The sequence below is a fragment of the Acipenser ruthenus genome, chromosome 13 (genome assembly GCF_902713425.1).
Source record: "Acipenser ruthenus chromosome 13, fAciRut3.2 maternal haplotype, whole genome shotgun sequence".
In the NCBI taxonomy this organism is placed as follows: domain Eukaryota; kingdom Metazoa; phylum Chordata; class Actinopteri; order Acipenseriformes; family Acipenseridae; genus Acipenser; species Acipenser ruthenus.
Genome location: NC_081201.1, coordinates 2,934,956 through 2,953,516, shown reverse-complemented (window position 1 = coordinate 2,953,516; position 18,561 = coordinate 2,934,956). Strand labels below are relative to the sequence as shown.

General features: G+C 39.9%; 1 protein-coding gene across 1 annotated transcript in view; it reads right to left on the bottom strand.

The window, feature by feature from the left end:
• LOC117418024 (guanine nucleotide-binding protein subunit alpha-12-like) overlaps positions 1-18,561 on the bottom strand; it is a 28,735-nt gene that overhangs the window by 7,448 nt on the left and 2,726 nt on the right. The window contains exon 2 of the mRNA XM_034030541.3: positions 10,784-10,999. Within this exon, the coding sequence (XP_033886432.1) occupies positions 10,784-10,999 (216 nt within the window). The remainder of the gene's footprint in view (positions 1-10,783; positions 11,000-18,561) is intronic.

The window sequence follows — 18,561 nt, the reverse complement described above, 5'->3', positions numbered from 1 at the left end:
AGGCAGCTCCACCAGGTCATTTGAAATATAAAAAACAGGATCTGTATTTGTATTTTTTTTTTTTTTTTAATGCAGTCAGGGAGATAGATGTAAATCGATGCTTTAAGAATCTGAAATTATTTAGCATGGCCATTCCTAAAATGGCACTCAACAGACGGCAGGTTCCACTGAACAAATTCTCAAATGAATCCACTGCCAGCGTTCTAACCAGACCAATACAAATCCGCAAGAAATTGACAGGCGACATGACATTTCTATTGGAAAATATAGGATACATAAACAAACAAACCAAAAAAAAAGTACCAATGGTCCCAACATTGTATTTTCCTTTTCATCTCGGCAAGGACCAAAGAAGCATGAACAAACAGAGCAATTTACACTCAATTATTTTTTTCGTGCCATTAAAGGTTCATTATTCATGACAAAGCCTGTCTATGGATGTAAATAATGAACGACAGAAGCGAAGACGGAAATGAACCTTGGGGTACTTCAGAAGCAGCAGCATGTTTCATCAGCCTCCCTGTGCAGAAACACATCTTCAGAGTTTCTGTTATTTGGAAGGGCAGCTGCAGTGAGAGACACCGACATCTCTGCCCTCTCACACTGAGCAAAACAAGGGCTGAAATACTGTAACTGGGGATAATCAGAAGCTAGGAATCAGCATCCAGCTGATTGCATTTCTTATCCTTTGCAATGTGCCTTATATATAATACAAAAGCAAGTGATTTCAAAACTAGGTTCATCTCGGCTTTATTATACACCATCAGTACAGACCTGCCCTAAAGTACGACACACACTTACCGTGAAGCAGGACTAATGGGGAATCAAAGCACACTATGGAGGTCAACCACCATTTGGCTTGGATCTGACGGTAGACAACCATCCCCACAAGTAAAATGAGTTTCTGGTCTCTTATGACAAGTGTCCCATTCCTGTTTTGTTAAACATCAGCATGGGTCCTATGCTAGAAAGAGTTGCATTAGAACTAGTGGTTAAAAAGTATTGTGCAAACAGTAGCCTAGTATTCAGTCTCTTGAGAACACCTATTACCGGTAATCCAAATCACTGTCATACACAGAAAGTACATTTGTGAAAGATTTGCTGATGTTTGTCTGATTCCCAGTGTCCCATAAGGATTGAGTATGCCTGAGTGAGTAATGATTTAATGAAATGAAGAGGATAATTCATGATGTATGACTCAGCCAGCTAAACCAAACATTCACATGCTTGCCAGGACTGATAGCACTGGAGGATTGTGGGACCAGGAAAGTTCAGTTGCACAAAGATTCATCAAGAAGACAAAAAAATTTAAATAAATAATTTTTAAAAAAAAGCTCTGGCTCCTGCTCTGAATTTTGAGTGGATTAATCCGCTTTATATACCAGGTTTACAGTAAGGCGTCCAAAAAAAAAAAAAAAAAAAAAAAAAAAAAAAAAGGTTTTACAAGCTGTAAAAACAAAAAGGGATATTTTACTGTAGAAGTTCCTCTGTGAATGAATATGTCTGGTACCACACTGCAGCTGCCAGACTATAAAACAGGACAGCTAATTAAGTTCAAGACCATTATTTATGGTATTATTTTACTAGGAGAAAAAAATAAATCTAAAAACGAAGTTAAAAATACAATAAATTCAATAAAACAAATGTTAGTAACCACAAAGTGCATGAGCACACCCACTACATTGTAACTGAATGCCTGGCTGAGTCTCACACTGCCAGCCTTGAATATTCTGTTTGTAATCCCCCAGGTCCTTCAAGGCAACATGGCATTCTCAGTGCCAGCGGCATCAACTTTCATCCTCTTTCTTTTACAGAACAGGAGACACAATAATCCAAGCTTGATCTTGCTGGTATTATTGCCTTTCCCAAGACACTAAGCTACAGTACAGCTGAAACAGTAGCATTTCAAAACAGACTTGGAAAGAATGGAATTAATATTTTTATTTGAAGACAAGTGGAAAACGGGGTTAGTGCACAAACCAGAAAATGTTCTGGTGTGGTCTCAATATGCAAACTTCTACCACATCTTCCCTCGAGTCTCTGTAAAACACCACTTACTGGTATCCAAAACCATGTTAATCCAATTTCTTTCTCCACAAAGTGCAACGCACACGTTTTATTTTAATTAGTTTTTTATTTATTATTATTTTTTTTTTTATTCAGTTCGCAAAATCTATTCGCCTCAAAGCAATGCAGTGTTATACATGATTATCTGTCTTCAGGGAGTCGGAGTGGGTCATTCATATTTTAAGAAGGAGCTCTATTTGTAAGGCTTAATTGTTCTTTAGAAAATAATAATGATTCAGTATGGTATATACTCAGAGTTTGTGGTAAAGATTGTGTTCCCCTTATAAGAAAGGGTTTATGTTATTAGCAACTTCAGTTGTAAATAATCAAACCATTTACTCCTACAGTTCAGTTTCTACTGTAAAAGAAAATGGTTTTGCCTGAATATAAATGGAATCTAAAATTACTATGAGAGGTCTTTCCAGGTCGAAGTTCATGCTCTTCAGGACAATTCAAGTGCCAGATACAAAGGAAACCCATCCATTCACTCACAATTCACTGGCCCCAAATTCAATACCAAGAAAGGAATCAGAAAGATCCATGACCTAGTCTTCACCCAGACTTGTTTTAGCAGTGCCCATTAGCCCCCCTCAGGCCCCAACCCCCAACCTACACGAAAGATCCGAAACAGAGAGAGAAGCAGAGGATATCACTTAAGGAACTGTAGAGAAGCAGAGGATATCACTTACGGAACTGTGCTCTAGTCGCTCTGGTACATCTCATTAGCTCTTATCGGTGGGTTTATTTTAAGACCGCACAAACACCGGACCACGAACAAAGGCAAGTGTTGGCCAGGCCCTGGGCAGATAGCAGTACAGTACTTCCTGTATGAATGTGTTGATGGTTTCCTCAAGATAGCCCAAGATGCATCTGCCAGTGGGGTCTAGCTGATCAAGTACTACTCTAGTCTAGTCTACTACTCAAAGTCTAAATTTCGCTCAGCGACTGGACGCAAAAAAGTGAATCCACTTCAGTGCAGCTGCTATGCAGTGCAGGGACTCTGGGATATACAAAGGACAAGGGGGTGGAAACAGAGTCTAAGGAGACCTGTTAAAACTGAAAACAGCCTTTCCAAAAATCAATACTGTGAATAACAATAAACCATTCAACTCTGCACTTGAGCACAGACTTTGAATGCTGGTTAAGAGGCTTTGAAAAGACTTAAAAAGAGAAAAAAAAGGACAGGGACTCATTCCATAAAGCAATAAGTCATATTTACAAAGTTCAGCATTGCTATAAATGTTACGGAATACACACTGGGATCCATTCACTAAGCTTTAACTCTTTGTAGAAGATCACAAAGTTTTTTTTATTTTTTATAAAAAAGTAGTTGCACATCCCAGCTGAATTTATCACAACAGAATTAAAAAAGGTCTCTGATAACACTGAGGGAGGTTCAGGTACAGCAGAGGAAGCTGGCTTGCTTTAAAAGGGTCCCAATTCCGCTGTGAATATTATTCTCTTTGTTTAGTTTTTTTTCCCACCCCTTAAGAACTCTGCTGCGGAGTCAAGGGTTTAGGAGTGTATGCTGTGTACTTAAGTAACACTAATGAGACCCCCAGCGCCGACACAAAACCCCTAGTGAGCAGCCAGGGACTGTAACACTGGCTAGCCCAGTCTGTGTCTTCATCCTGGGCAGGGCCAGGCAACTCACATGGTGCACAGACCAGCAAAACTACAGCAGCCGTGCAGCCCTCATTTCATTTCAGGGATCAGTCTGTCAATAGGAGTGAAACAGGCGATGACTAAAACAGAAAAAAAACACAGTTTAACTTATTTATCTTTGCAGCTGTGCTCTGTATGGTAATTACGTTCCTTTTTTTTTTTTGATGCAGCTGTTTCACCATAATCTGTAACCGTTCCAATTCAATTGCTGTTTTGGGGTTTATGTACAGTTTAAATCTTTGTAAGCTTTTCCATAAACTACTTATTCAGTGAGCCGTTCTACTTAGCAGTGAAAGGTTTCTATTCAAGTAAAATCACTGGGACCCTGTAGGTTTTGTTTAGAATCCCATGGTTATATAATAAGGATTAAAAATTGTGAAACGTTTTTTTGGACACTTCACCAAAAGGTGTGTGTTACTGTATTTAACACATATACAGTAAAAAAAAAAAATATATATATATATATATATAATTCAAAATACAAATAGGGTTCCTTGTTTATGCCTCGAGACTTTTTAGCAGACAGTCTTTTAAATAATATTTAAGTACTTAAGTCCATCATGTTTTTTGGTAATTATCTATCTTTATCTAAATAATTTGGCAAAAAAAATAAAATTTAATTACACCTGTAGAGAGCAAGACACCGCTTGTAATTGCAATTGCTTTCATAAACTTAGCATGAGCTCAAACAGTTTATTAATTTTATTTAAAAAAAACGTAATATAGTGCTCCTTCATTATTTTGTTATTTGACTTCCAAGTAAAAAATAAAATAAATAATGCATTGCCCTTATTTAGTTTTGTACAGTAAATCTACTGTTAACATGGCCAATATACTGTTAATTCATTTGTGAATATCATAACGAAAAATAAACAGGGGGCACCATATAATGAACGGACACACAAGTGCCATTCCTGTAACAATTCAGAGGTATTTACAGAAGGACAATGAGCAAGTAGAAAGCACACACAAGGGTATGAGCTTACGACTAAACAGCATACAGTAGAAGCTCAGAGTCACAAACCCCTTGGGAATGGAGGTTGTTCTTTACTCTTTTAATAAATGCGTACACTACACCCTTAATCTGGAGACTGCTACAAAGGCTACCTTTAATTAAATTGGAACTGTAGCAAAAACCCAGATTTAAACATCCACAAAAACATGGGTTGACGTAATGCTTGTTTTTATTTTCAACACAATGCATTCCTGCTGCTTGCTCAGACATTGAGCTTCCTGTGTTTTATTTAAAAATAAACGCTCCTTGTAAAATTGTCCGCACTTGCTTTGAAATCTGCCTCACCTTTCTGAATACATTTGTTGGTACAGTAATTTTGACTTCTCCATGACCAGCACGTCGCTTATAAGAGTGCCTATCTGGTTACATTGCACGCATGGGTGATTGCGTACTTCCGTGTGAAAATGGGGTGCTCGGTAGACCGGTCAGTTCGTAAGTTTGGTGGTGTTCGTAATGCTGAGGTTCTACTGTAAATAAAATAAGTCATGGTGTTGGGATCTCACAGCCATGGATAGAAGATGGCCGTGTTCAGACTGAGTTTCTCATGAGCAGCGGCAGCATTTCCTGATGGGAATGTACAGATTAATTACAGCTGTGCTCAGCCTCTGCCAAATAGCTTTTATTCAAGAACATCCTCAGGAGGATTACAGTAGCAGTTGGAGCTATTTATAAAAAAAAGGGTTCTGATACAGCGTTGTTTTTCCGTGAAAACATTTGTCAGCGCAAGTTCTTACAGCATGAGTTGCTGAACAAAAAAAAAAAATTGCGATTGTAATCCACCTTCCACTACAAAAAAAAATGTCCCTAGTTTTAAAAAAAATAAAAAATAAAAAATTCCAACCCCTTTAATTCCCATTAAGTTGTCAATTTTTCACTGAGAGTTAGATGGATTTTGGCGGCCATTTGAAAAGGATTAAGGAAGGAAGTTAATGTAACTAATGTTAAAGTAACTAATGCCTCCCTGTGTTTCAAAATCTATGTAAAATCTGTGTTTACAGCTTGACAGACATTTTAAAAGTAGGGTTGCCACCTGTCCCAGTTATCCCTGGATCATCCTGGTTTTGGAGGAAGGTGTCCCGGGATTTCAATATTCCAAAGATCCTGAGTTGTAATATTATCCAGTTTTTATTCTTATACTTCCACATCCATGTAGACTAGTACAGCAACCGTAAATTGAGCACAAGTTAGATGTATCAGGATACAGTATTACTGCAATAGATGCACAATTTGAATTGGTTGCCAGTACTAGAATAGTCATATTATCAATGTTACCTATTGGATGAGTTGAAATTTGCCGTGGCAGTGGATTCCTGTACGCCCCGCCGAAAAAGTGAAACCATCCGACAATATATATTAACTCAAATCAATTGCATTTTTATTGCATGCACACAAAAAAAATACATTTTATTTGAATAAAATTTCAAAAGTTCTCTGCAAGAAAATACCACTGGTGAGAGCAGACATCTATCATATTAAACTGCCAATCGGCATAATGACTGGAGACACTAAAATCTTTTAGCTGCCAGCAGTTTTAGGGGTAGACCTCCTCTAGAGACTTTGTTTTGTTTCTCATGCATTTAACGATTTAAAAAAGACACAGGAAAATCCTCTCAAGCAATACCTCGAGCTAAAACAGATTCTTTAACGTCTATGCCAGAGATCTGTACTGCACGTGCTCAGCCACTACAATAAACAGAAACGTGTTGGTGCTTACTGTAGCCCTCCCCCCCGACTAAAGGACTGGGATAATTCCTCAGTCCCTCATCGGCTCCGACAGGATCAGGCTGGGCTTGTCTTCCCTGCGAGCCGGGGCCTGTCCCACCCGCTGCAGTAGCAGGCTCAATCACTTGGTTCAAAGATGTTTTGGCTGTAAACAGGGACATGTTTCTTCTCTGACATCATCAAAGGAGAAAATAAGACCCTGGCAGCTTGAGTGGCAGTAGGGTCCTCGTGAAATGCAAGATTGAGAGTTTTTTGTTATGCTTTTTATTACCAAGCAGTGGATTACAAACAACTGAAATCACAAATTCCAGCTTTGCAAATATGTACCACTTATTCAAAGTTATAATACAAAATCAAGGCAACAGGGTAGGAAGGTTCAGGGTGTAGTTCAAAATTACTAGGATTAATAACGTTGAAATATTTCCGGCTGTTTCACATTCTCAGCCTCCAAACAACTGGTTTCCTCCTGTACCTGTTAACCTGACACACCCATTGAATATTTTTCTGTCGCCATCTTAAAACTCTGGAACACGACTTAAGGGTGCAAGCAGACAGATATAAAGCATTTCAGCAACCCAGCATTTTAACATTTCCATACGCCCCCCCACCACACACACACACCTCTTATCTCTAGAGCCTCATGCCCAGGAGTCTCATTGCTTCAGGCCTAGAAAACACTGGGCACAATCAGACAAGAACAGAGAGGGCCAATCCAATAGAAATCAGTGCTTTACATTTCCTTTTCTAGTCCTGCATCGGCTACAGCCAGATTTGGGTCTGGCAAGGAAACGGTACCATCAAGGGTGCTGTTGGTATCACGTTAATTGATAAAACAGAGAGTGTATCAGCAGCTATTTAGTATTGACCGTTGTTTTGTTTCAAACCGGACACACATGCAGCATGTGTTGAGAGGTGCTTGGGGAAGGAATTTGAAGTTGTGTTCAGTGACATCGTACAGCACAGGTTGTCTGCAATTATACTGGCTGTATAAAGCTAATAACTGTGTGGTACGCCATACCAGATGTTTGTGTCAGGGATTACGGTACATGACTAAGGGGGCATAGCAGTAATGAGGGGTGTGAATAGTATTTTCTGAAATTAAAAGCTTCCAAAAAAAAAAAAAAAAAGCCTTTGTAACAAAACACTATGGGGACAAACCCCTTGGCAGCCGTTTTAAGTTATGTTAAAGTAAAGTGAGTGAAGCGTTAGCTATATTGTCATAAAACACACATTCAGTAGCTTCCCCAAATCTAAATGCAAATCAACAGTCAGTGCTGTTGACTGAAAGTTCAGTAATGACATCACCAAGGCCACACGTCCAACAATACAAAAAAAAAAAACACCCACCCACACAATAGACTCTTTGTTTAGAAAGGAGCATTATGTCAAACAGATTCCGACTCTGCATGGAATACTGGCCCTCATTGCTAGTTAAACAGATTTGAGAAGAGGATTCAGACAGACCGAACTAGACACAGCTAATGCCGTCATTGTGGAGCCCACCCACTCACCGAGCACTGAATGAGCACAGAGACAAGCCTATTTTAACAATAAAAAAAATGGCACAATAGGGAAAAGAAAAACCTGGACATATACCCCCTTCATGGACTACACAGCACATGCAGCGCCACTAAGCTTTTACAACAGCGGTGTCAGCAAATATTAAAACTGTTACAAAAACGGGCTCCCAAGTGGCGCATCCAATAAAGACACTCCACATGGAGTGCAGGATGCGCCCTATAGCCTGGAGATTGCAGGATCGAATCCAGGCTATGTCAGTGCTGACCGTGACCGGGGGTTCCCAGGGGGGCGACGCACAATTGGCCGAGCGCCACCCAGCTAGGGAGGGCTTAGGTCGGCAGGGCAATCCACGGTTCACCACGCACCAGCGACCCCTGTGGCTGATAGGGCGCCTGCAGTGGAGCCATTCAGATCTGTGTTGTCCTTCGGCAGTATAGGTCTGATGGCTTCGCTGTGGATCCACAGTGCGAAAAAAGACGGCTTGACAGGAACACGTTTCGGAGGACACGTGTTTCAGCCTCCGTTTCCCGAGCCGACGGGGGGTTGCAGCAGTGAACCGGGAACTGTTACAGAAACACCATGTATGAACAAAAATGGTTCAGTGTTAGTATGTACTTCATCTGGAACAAACAGAACACAAAAAGAGTGCTTAGCAAGGTTTTGAAATCCATTCAACCTGCGAGGTGACAGTGCAGCATGGCTAGCTGTGGGAGGGGAAAAAAAAAAAGCTGAATGACCAATCGGGAGACTGAGGGGGCTGGTTCTAGTGAGAGGGAGACAAAGAAAAGGCTGCTGGGAAGAAGAGGCGGGGAAACACTTTGGAATTCGTTCTGAATTCACAAAGAAAAAAAAAAAGTAATTATGAGTAAAACAGCTAATAAACAAGAGTGCAAGGGGTTAGCTAGTGTTTGTTACAATTAACTGGGTATAGGCTGAATAAAAAAACACCATGTATTCAGTCAGACGCATGACAAAACAAAATGTCTGTCGTGTGGTAGTAAGTCAAAGTTTATACCAAGGGGCGTGCAGTAAAAGGGAGAGAGTAGCAGCCACACAAAATGTGCTGTGCTTTCCAGTCAGAAAAAAACACACTGAATTCAAGACAGACATGAGGGAGACCCCAGTTCACTGAGAGGGAGAGGCCGTTTCAGAGGGAGGCTCCATTTCACCTAGGGATACGCAGACCACAGCAGAGGCGTGAGTACTGTGTTAAAAAGATAATCTTGAAATCTATCATATGGCTTGTTAGGTAGATAGGGTTTTTACTGCATTTGTAATAAAGGCTGGCAGAGTGATTCAGCTGAAGGGGCGCCTTCCAACCACGATCTGCAACAGTAACTTAACCCAGATACCATTCAGTGCACGGATCGATTTTATTTTTTTGCTTTGTTTAGTCTTGACTATCCCGGGTTTAAATGCAAACGTCTGTTGTAGAGCCAGCACTGTATGTAAATAAGCTTTGTTCTGTACATGTTTTTTCCTTAATACCCATTTACCCTGTTTCTGAGTGCAATCTACTACCCAATACATTCTTGTAGGTTGCGAGTCATCATCTTTGTCCTGCGTGGTTATTTTTTCTCAGAGTGTATGCAGTTAATTAGTTCCTAGGGTGTGGCATTATATGCTTGTAGCATTACACCTAGGTGGAGGCATCACCTGTTTAGACCTGTAATTATTCTTACAGAAACAAGAAAGTGGACTGAAGCTAGCTTCAGGACTGCGCACAAGAACCTGGGAGCACCATACACTGGTGATTATAGCTGTCTAGCTAACTATTGGCCAGCCCCTATTAACAGTCCAGTGAGGTGTTACACTTATAATGCATCTGTGCCAGTAACCCAGACTTATCACTCCCAGTTCCTACACTGCGGTCACCGTCTCTCGGTTTGTTTCAAGGAGCCCTGTGGTCACCGTCTCTCGGTTTGTTTCACGGAGCCCTGTGGTCACCGTCTCTCGGTTTGTTTCACGGAGCCCTGTGGTCACCGTCTCTCGGTTTGTTTCACGGAGCCCTGTGGTCACCGTCTCTCGGTTTGTTTCACAGAGCCCTGTGGTCACCACCATGGTTCTAACCATTTCATCACTCTTTAAATCGTATTTAGAAGAAAGGTTGTTTCACTTAGACTCATTGTACGGTTGTCTATCACTTTCTATATATCTAACCCTTTTAAAGTCAACATTACAAGGTTTCATTATGTCAAATAAATATGAGCAACCAAGTGCAGGTGGGATGTCAAGTTACCTTAACAAATGTGTTGTTACCTCCTATAGTTTGCCGTTTCAGATATCTCATTTAATGAGAATCGTCTCTGAACTGATCTTTGGAGTGGTCTTAATGGTACGTTTGTCACCATGGGTGAGAGTTTACTGTATATTCTGGAGAGATATAGATATAGATATAAATATAGATATAGATATAAATATAAATATAGATATAGATATAGATATTCTGGTTTTTTTTAATCGATTAATCACACCTGTGGGCTTTGATACCTAATATATGTATATTAAACATTAGCTGGCATTATGAAACGTTTGCAGTAAATAGCATTATGTTAATAATACTTTGTATTACTTGTAATTGTTTTTCCATACAATTTCATATCAGTAGCAAACAGTTGTAATTAAATTGACCATAGAGCGGATGTTTAGTCGATCAATAGAAAATGTCAAGATTATATATATATGAGTGTGTGTGTGTGTGTTTGTGTGTGTTTGAAGAATGGAATCTCATATATAGATCACATGGGGTTGAAGCCCTGAATTCATCTCAGAAATCCTCAATTAGGGACTCACCAGTTGGAAGTCGCTGCGTCGTCCGTATGCCTGGCGGATGCCGGTGTCCTGCCACAGCTCGCGGAGGGCGGGGACATACAGCTGGAAGGTGCAGGGCTCCACAGGCACTCCGGCCTTGTTCTCGAAGGCCATCACAAACATGCCGTGCTTCTCATTCCCCTCGTTCTGCCAGGGGATACCCAGCTTGTCACGGGCATCCACCAGGACTCTCATACCCTGCAGAGCAGAACCAGAGGGAGCGGTCAACACTGCACCGCCTTTAAAAAACTCCCATCAGTAAAACTGATATCATTCAGAACTAGAACAAATGTGAAACAGTTACAACCAGGGCAAGCTGCCCAGAAGCCCCGACGGCAGACATGAGAAACATTCAAAAAAGGAGTGGGAACCAAGGTTTTAAACTCCATTTTCTTACTTCCAGTAATATCAATGGCCCTCTTTTCCTCAGCTGAAGACCTTTTGGTGGTTCGCTTATGTTTATGCAAATACATCAAAGACAATGCTATAGATGAAAAGTTGCTGATGTGCTGTAGTCAAAAATTACTGCAATGGTCTTTGTGCAATCAGATTGTGTGATCAACCGCAAGCTACCAGGAAACTGTATGCAATAATAATAATATATTTATTTTTATATAGCATCTTTCATAGTGGACCACCATCACAAAGTGCTTTACAGAGGTAGGCTGTGAACTGTGCATTATTTGCAGTCACTTACAATAGGACATTGATTTAACATCTCATCCGCAGGATGGAGCACAAGGAGGTTAAGTGACTCACTGTGTGTGACCCTGAGCAAGTCAGTCAGTGGCAGAGGTGGGATTTGAACTTTTGACCTTCTGGTTACAAGCCCTGGACTTTAACCACTGGACCACACTGCCTCCTAAGTATAGTATTATTATTATTATTATTATTATTATTATTATTATTTTTTTTTTTTATCATTTCTTAGCAGACGCCCTTATCCAGGGCGACTTACAATTGTTACAAGATATCACATTATTTTTTACATACAATTACCCATTTATACAGTTGGGTTTTTACTGGAGCAATCTAGGTAAAGTACCTTGCTCAAGGGTACATCAACAGTGTCCCCTACTAGGGATTGAACCCATGGCCCTCCGGTCAAGAGTCCAGAGCCCTAACCACTACTCCACACTGCTGCACCATAGTACTGTATTTGAAGTATCTGCAGATCAGGAATTAACACTACTAAAAGCAGTGTTTAGTTGTATTAACCTACATCCTGATACAGTCTAACATTACAAACTAGTTGATCTACTGCTAATCCTAAACCTAGAGCCTATTGGCTTTGTCTGCTCAGCAGCTATTCAATGCAAAAGGACATTCCTTTCCAGAAGTCCCAAGAGACCCTACAAGTATGTGGCACTGATGAGAGCCGGCAGAGTGGAGAGGACTCCTTTCTCAATGCCTGCCGTCCCTGTCCAATGCACTGGGACCCATGCTGTGCCAATCACAAGCACAACAAAAGATCTATTTCAGCCCTTATTCAATCCTTTGGATTTATTTCCTTATTTGATTGATTTTTACAGACATCTTCACTGAAAAAAAGAGGATTTCCTCAAGTACCCCTGAATGTCACAGTGCTCCCTTAAAATGACAAAATTGATTACAATAAAATGCCCAGAGACTACAAGACTGACTGGAAAAGTGCGGTCTTGCCCCTAGTTTAAGTGAAAGGAGTTCATAGCAATAGATAACTTGAGCAACCTCAATTACGTCACAAGGTTAGTTTTAAAACATGCTGGGCTTTTTTTGTCTTCTTAATTCTTGGAAAATTAAACTGTGTTTAAGTTTAAATTCTATTTGGTCTCCGCACCACTATAATAATAATAATAAGAGGTGAATTAACCTCATGGAAGTGGAAAAACTAGACAATCGAGTGGAACGAGACAATCTTTCAAATTACAGCTACAAATGATCTACAGTAAAGAACATTTATTGCACATCATTTCAAAACTTTTCCAGACGCCTCTCAAACTTCTTGCATACAAGGCCATTTTTACGTAGACAATGATCCTATAGCAACAACATTAGCCTACTTGGGCAAGAATTTAGACTGGCCGATAGGTGACTCATCATGCTTACACTAAATATTTCACTTGTTTCCTTGTTGCATCAGACATCTACATGTTGTTAATGACACCTGACTGATAGCTCCCCCCTTCCCCCACTCCAAGCAGGCACAAAGGGGTCCTCTGCCTGATCACCGCAGGCTCCTCCTCTTCCTTTATCAGAGGCTCTCAGAGTTGTGTCCACCAATCTGCAGCCCACGCAGGCCAGCACTGACCTTTCACCCATTTCCTCAGTGCAGCTCTGGGAACAGACAGACTCTTCCACCAGAGCTTCACACAGGCGATTTCCAACCAAGGGCTCTTTGATCTCTGAGAGCTCAGTCACATCTGGAGGTCAGCAGCAGTTTTCAAGCTCTGAAAGCAGGTCTTCTTTGCCAATTGCAGTACAGCCGCTGTATCGCAGACAACTGCACTTGTGTGTTTTACAATATGTACATCAGCATGTATTGATGCATGTTAGCAGGTGTGGGAAGACAAATTACTTTCCTCTTTTTGAAAAAACAAAACAAAAAAGCAAATAAAAAGGTCAAATGGAGTGGGCTATATCCCTTTTGATTATTTCTTCTATAAAACAGCACTTTTCCATTTCAGAATAATAAAAACTCTTAATGCCTTGGGGTAGAATACATTTAGGCAACTACAGACTAAGGCTAAGAGGTTAGGAGTAGTCACATGCTGCTCGAGGACTCAAAAAGGAAAATGTGGTTTTGTAAAGTATGTTGTGTTTACCAGTTTGATTTTACCAACAAAGTTTCAAAGAAGGAATTATGAAAGAAGAGGCTTTACACATTCCCGAACCTCCCTTCCCCTCCCCTCCAAGCACTGTTTCTCCTCAAGTATGAAAACAGAAATACCAAATGTTGCTTTTATCCATGTCTTACTCCGACCACTCAATTTCCCAACTAGTCTTCAGAGACAGAAACACTGTGCACCATCCAGGCTTGAATAAAATGTGCTAACAGTGTTTGTAGTAGGACTCCTATAGATTTATGAGAGATTTCTTTTTCCCTGCTTGTGTGTTTGAAAGGAAATGAAAACAGGCCAGCAGAGAATCCTCCCAGGGAATCTGCTCAAGTCATTACATTGTACTGGAGAACCATTCCAGCCAGTGGACATTCACACAGCAACTGCACTCTCCATGCAACTACACCTATGGCCACAAGGTTCACCTAGAATAAAGCTATATAGCTGGCAAAATGTTAACCCAGATCAAATCCTACTCTATGAACAACAGGGCAGCACAGGGTACTCATTAGACCACAACTCAAGTGGTGCTCCTTCATATTTACTGTATGGGAAGAGGATTGCAGTTTAAGTTTAACCCTTTTCTCTCCCGTATCCAAGACTTCCAACACCCTTTGGTAGAAATCTGAAATGAGTACTTCACACAAAGAGGCAACCTGCCATTCTGCTTCTGGCAAGTCTCTAGAAAGCAGCAAAGACTGTCAGTTATGTTCAGAGAAGCAGCTGCATGCTCTGAAGATAATTGGAGTCTTTTGCTAGTTTATACCAAGAACTACAGTGACTAACTCCTAAAAGAAAAAAACAATGGTCAAGTGACAAACAAAAGCTCTCTCCTTTCCTTCCCCGATGCATAGTGTTGTAGATATTATAATTCTATGTGCTTGAGGTTTACTCTGCCACAACTACAACTGTAGAAAAGCAATTGGAAAACTATTAGACTTTTTAAAAAAAAAAAATCATTTGTTGATTTAAAAGACGGAGCGCAATACCCAAACTCATAAATCGGTGCAAGCACTTGAAAATAATTTGAGCAATCTCCTCATCATAGCATGGGTCAAGTTATGACGTATGTGTGTGTAATACTAGAGATTTAGCAGACAATATTTAATGAATCATACTTGAGCAATAATCTTTTCTCTTGGGAATGATGCATTGTTATGTGGTTGGAGCCTGTACCTGCTCAAAGTTTCACAAAATGTTTAGATTAACAAGGTCTCAATAAATATCAGGGTTATGACTCACATTGACTCCTGTGTCAGCACTGGAAATCCAATGGACCCCTTACGTGACTCACACTGCACATGAAGGATCAAATTAGTCATCTTCAACAATACAAAGCCGTGTCTTTTTTTAGTGTGGAATTGTGAAGAGGTACACCCCATATTATTTGTTGAATTGTTATTTAAAATGCTGAAATTATTGTGTAAAAACACAGTGTTTTATTATTACTGTTTACAGCCTGGCTGGGGTTAAAATGCCCCAACCAGATAAAATCGTGAGAATGAGTGGTCAACAGCGAGTGGCTGTTGACCACGCATATGAGAAACTAGGTAATTAATAGTCAGCTAATCCCTCAGCCACAGTATAAAACCCCGCAGCTTTGGCTGAATGGGGAGTGTGTGCAGAAGTGGAATGGGACACGAGTGAAAGAGAAACTAAAAGGTGAAACATAATTGCTACGTGTGCAGATTATACACCTGCACGATACTTGTTTTGTTTCATTTCGTGCCTGTTTTTGTACCTGTGTGTTTTGGCCAATGTGCAGTTATGTTTTGAGTTCAGCGTTTGTTTCTGTTTTGTTTAAACCAATCAGTGCTGTCTGTATGTGCTGCTACTTCCGGGTCTGACGTCACCCAAAGCCCAACATGTCACAGGAATAAAAAACCCAACTTTGTATCTTTTGCCGTTTGCATGAACAGCCTCTCCCCCCTCAAAATAAATAAATAATACAATCAAAGGATTTGAGGAAATTAGACAGGACCTAATTTTAACGGCTCATCCAAGAACAGACCTAATGTCATTACAATAATACAGAATGCCTCTTGATGGATAGTAAATAGACTTCCTCAGGTGTTTTACAATCTTCAAAGCTCTTTTGCATCTTACTACCTTTTACCAGTCCAAGTGTTTCTGTGTTATTATGTTATTTTATTGGTTAGTTAGTTGTGTATTTTAAATATTTATACTTCACTTGCTTTTATATGCCTGCTATGGCTTTCCATCTGCCATTTCTCTCTGGATCTTTATTTTTTTAGTTTATTTTTCAATTTAAGACTCATTTATATATGGTTATATTTTGTTTAATTTCTGAAAGTCACTTTGGACATCTGCTAAATAATCTACAGGATAGCATTAATAACATTTCATTTATTTAAATGGGAAGTTTTAATGCAAGTCTATTCTGCAGTAAATCTCTGAATATTTCTGAAGCTGGTTGGCAGACTGACTCACACTTTGATTAGATGTGGCACAGCTGTTGTACCGAAAAGAAAACTGGTTTCCTTATACAGGCAGCAACTGTGCCAAATGCAATGAAATGTTTAAGTCAATCAAGCAACCCACTTCAGAAATATTTAATGGTTTGACACAGAAAAATGCCTTGCATTATGTCTTTCCATTTGAATAAAATTAAATTAAATGTTGGAAGTCCTATCCGGTCCAACATAGCTCTCTAGCCTTTTTCCAGGGGTTAATTCTGGTCATATGTCATCAAAATTGTAAGTTATGGGCTTCAGCCATGCATAGCACCTGTAGATAAATGAAATAAGATACTTACAGCCATACAACCCAACTACAAGAACCACGACTTAAAAACATTCTACTGCTTAGTTGTAACTGAACAAAGAATGCCTTTCGTCCAACAGCATTACATGACCAAAACTATTCAAAAGTCCAGTAAACTGTGTTCTGCAGGGCGTCAAATCCCTAATCACAGGCAATGTTTCCTTGCTCCTCTGCCTTTTACTGGACTGATTTATTATCTAGGATTCCATGCACATGGACTCAATTGCTCTGGAACCCAAAACCAAATCTTTTTTTTTTTTTTTTGCATTGTTTACAGCAAGCCTTTACACCTTCAGGGGAGGCAGTGGCGTCTACACCCCCATCTGTTAAGCGCATTAAACATCTACACCCTTATTCAGCACCGCCCTACCACAATGTTTGGAAATCAACTTGCCCTTGCGTTCATGTAGAAGCTGTATTCACTCAATCAAGTTCAGATCCCTTGGAATACAAAAAGTGAGACACACGCACAGCTTTGGTAATGAAAAACAAATGCAGCTGTATGCTGTTTTGGTCTGTGCTGCCAGACACATTTCAACAGGGCAGAAACAAGATCATTATCTCAGACCTGCTAATGAATTTATTCAAGAAATGCTTTAAGGAACACCCAGTCTATGATCAGCTTCCCACCTGTCCAAATTCTGGACATGCTGTGTAAAACAGATATGGCACCCAACTGTGGACTCTGTGAACTCTGACCTTTGACCCAAGTGCCATGTGGTCTGCTGCTTAGTAACATGAACTCCTCCACTGGGATATTATTTGCAGGCAGGGCTGGAGCATTAAAGTCAAACTGATACTGCTTGGAAGCAAGACTGTGTAAATTTGCTTCCCAAGAAAAAAAAAATAGTTTGCTCAAAGTAAACATGACAGAACAGTAACTAACTAAATCTATTGAAAAGGACCAATACTACATCATATATGCTTGCATTGTAAAGCACAATTTGGCTTTGTGAAATTTCAGTTATATAAATGTTATTATAAACCATGTTCGATTCAGTTCATTTATGTATGACAAGCACTCTAAACAGAATTTTGATATCTGTTTTGACTGTAACACTGGAAAATAAAACAAACTTTTTATGGAGGCAGTATATGGTGTTATCACACATTTCCCCCATTAGCATGCAAGCTATGCTTGCGTTTACACTATAACTATGCAAAAGACACCAGAGGAAAACTGATCTTTGTACATCTGTTTTATTACTGTATAGAAGAACCATCTGTCTATATAGTGCAGCCTGTCTGCCCTTGAACTTTTTTTTACAAAACCTTGATTAAATATTAATCCCCATTCAGTAGTAGGAAAAGACGCTGACTTTTAATACATTTGGAAGTCATGGTATAGTGTACAGTATATCCCTATGGCCTATTTAGATTGGTCTCTGCTTACAGAGGCAATAATAAGTCCCATTCCAAGCCATTCCAGGTTTTCTTGAGAGCCTTCATTGCAAGGTATTTGTGGTGTGGGGTGTGTAATCAAACTCACAGTATAAGCTGAAATGGCTCAAACTGCTGTGCATGGGAGTCTTAGAACTATCATCCTACATCCTAAGGAGTGGAATAGACTGCTTTCACACTGCATGTGTGAAGAGGGGAGTGAAGCCAGTCTACGGTAAAATGAAATCTACGTTAGCTGCAAATGTAAGAAAACTGTTTGAAATTAATTCTGCCAGATTTAACAAACAGATTACACTATGACCAAGAGTGCAATTATTACCAGCCTTCCCCTGAAGAAAAGTCTACAACTGCACCATTGCCACTGCGTTTTAAACACCAAAAGACATTTCAATTTTGGTTCAGACATTTCATAGCCTGTTTGAGAATTTGGCGACAACAGCCTAGTGAGGCTTGCAGTTCATTCAAATTCTGAGTGAAGGGCCAAGGCCCATTTCGTTTGCAACTCTGCGCTGTATTCCTAATTTTATTTTCAAGCCATATCATTCATAAAAAAGCAAACATACTTTTAATTTACTGATAACTACAGAGAAAGAGCTATAAATGACATAAAATAACTGCATTGGACCACATTGCAAGCTTATTACGAGGTGCAGCAACCATGCATTATCCTCTGATGATAGGGCCACTGGTGCCAGTGTGGTGAATGGCAGCCTGTTGAAAGAGATAGTTCAAACTTTCAACTTAGCCTTCTGCTGG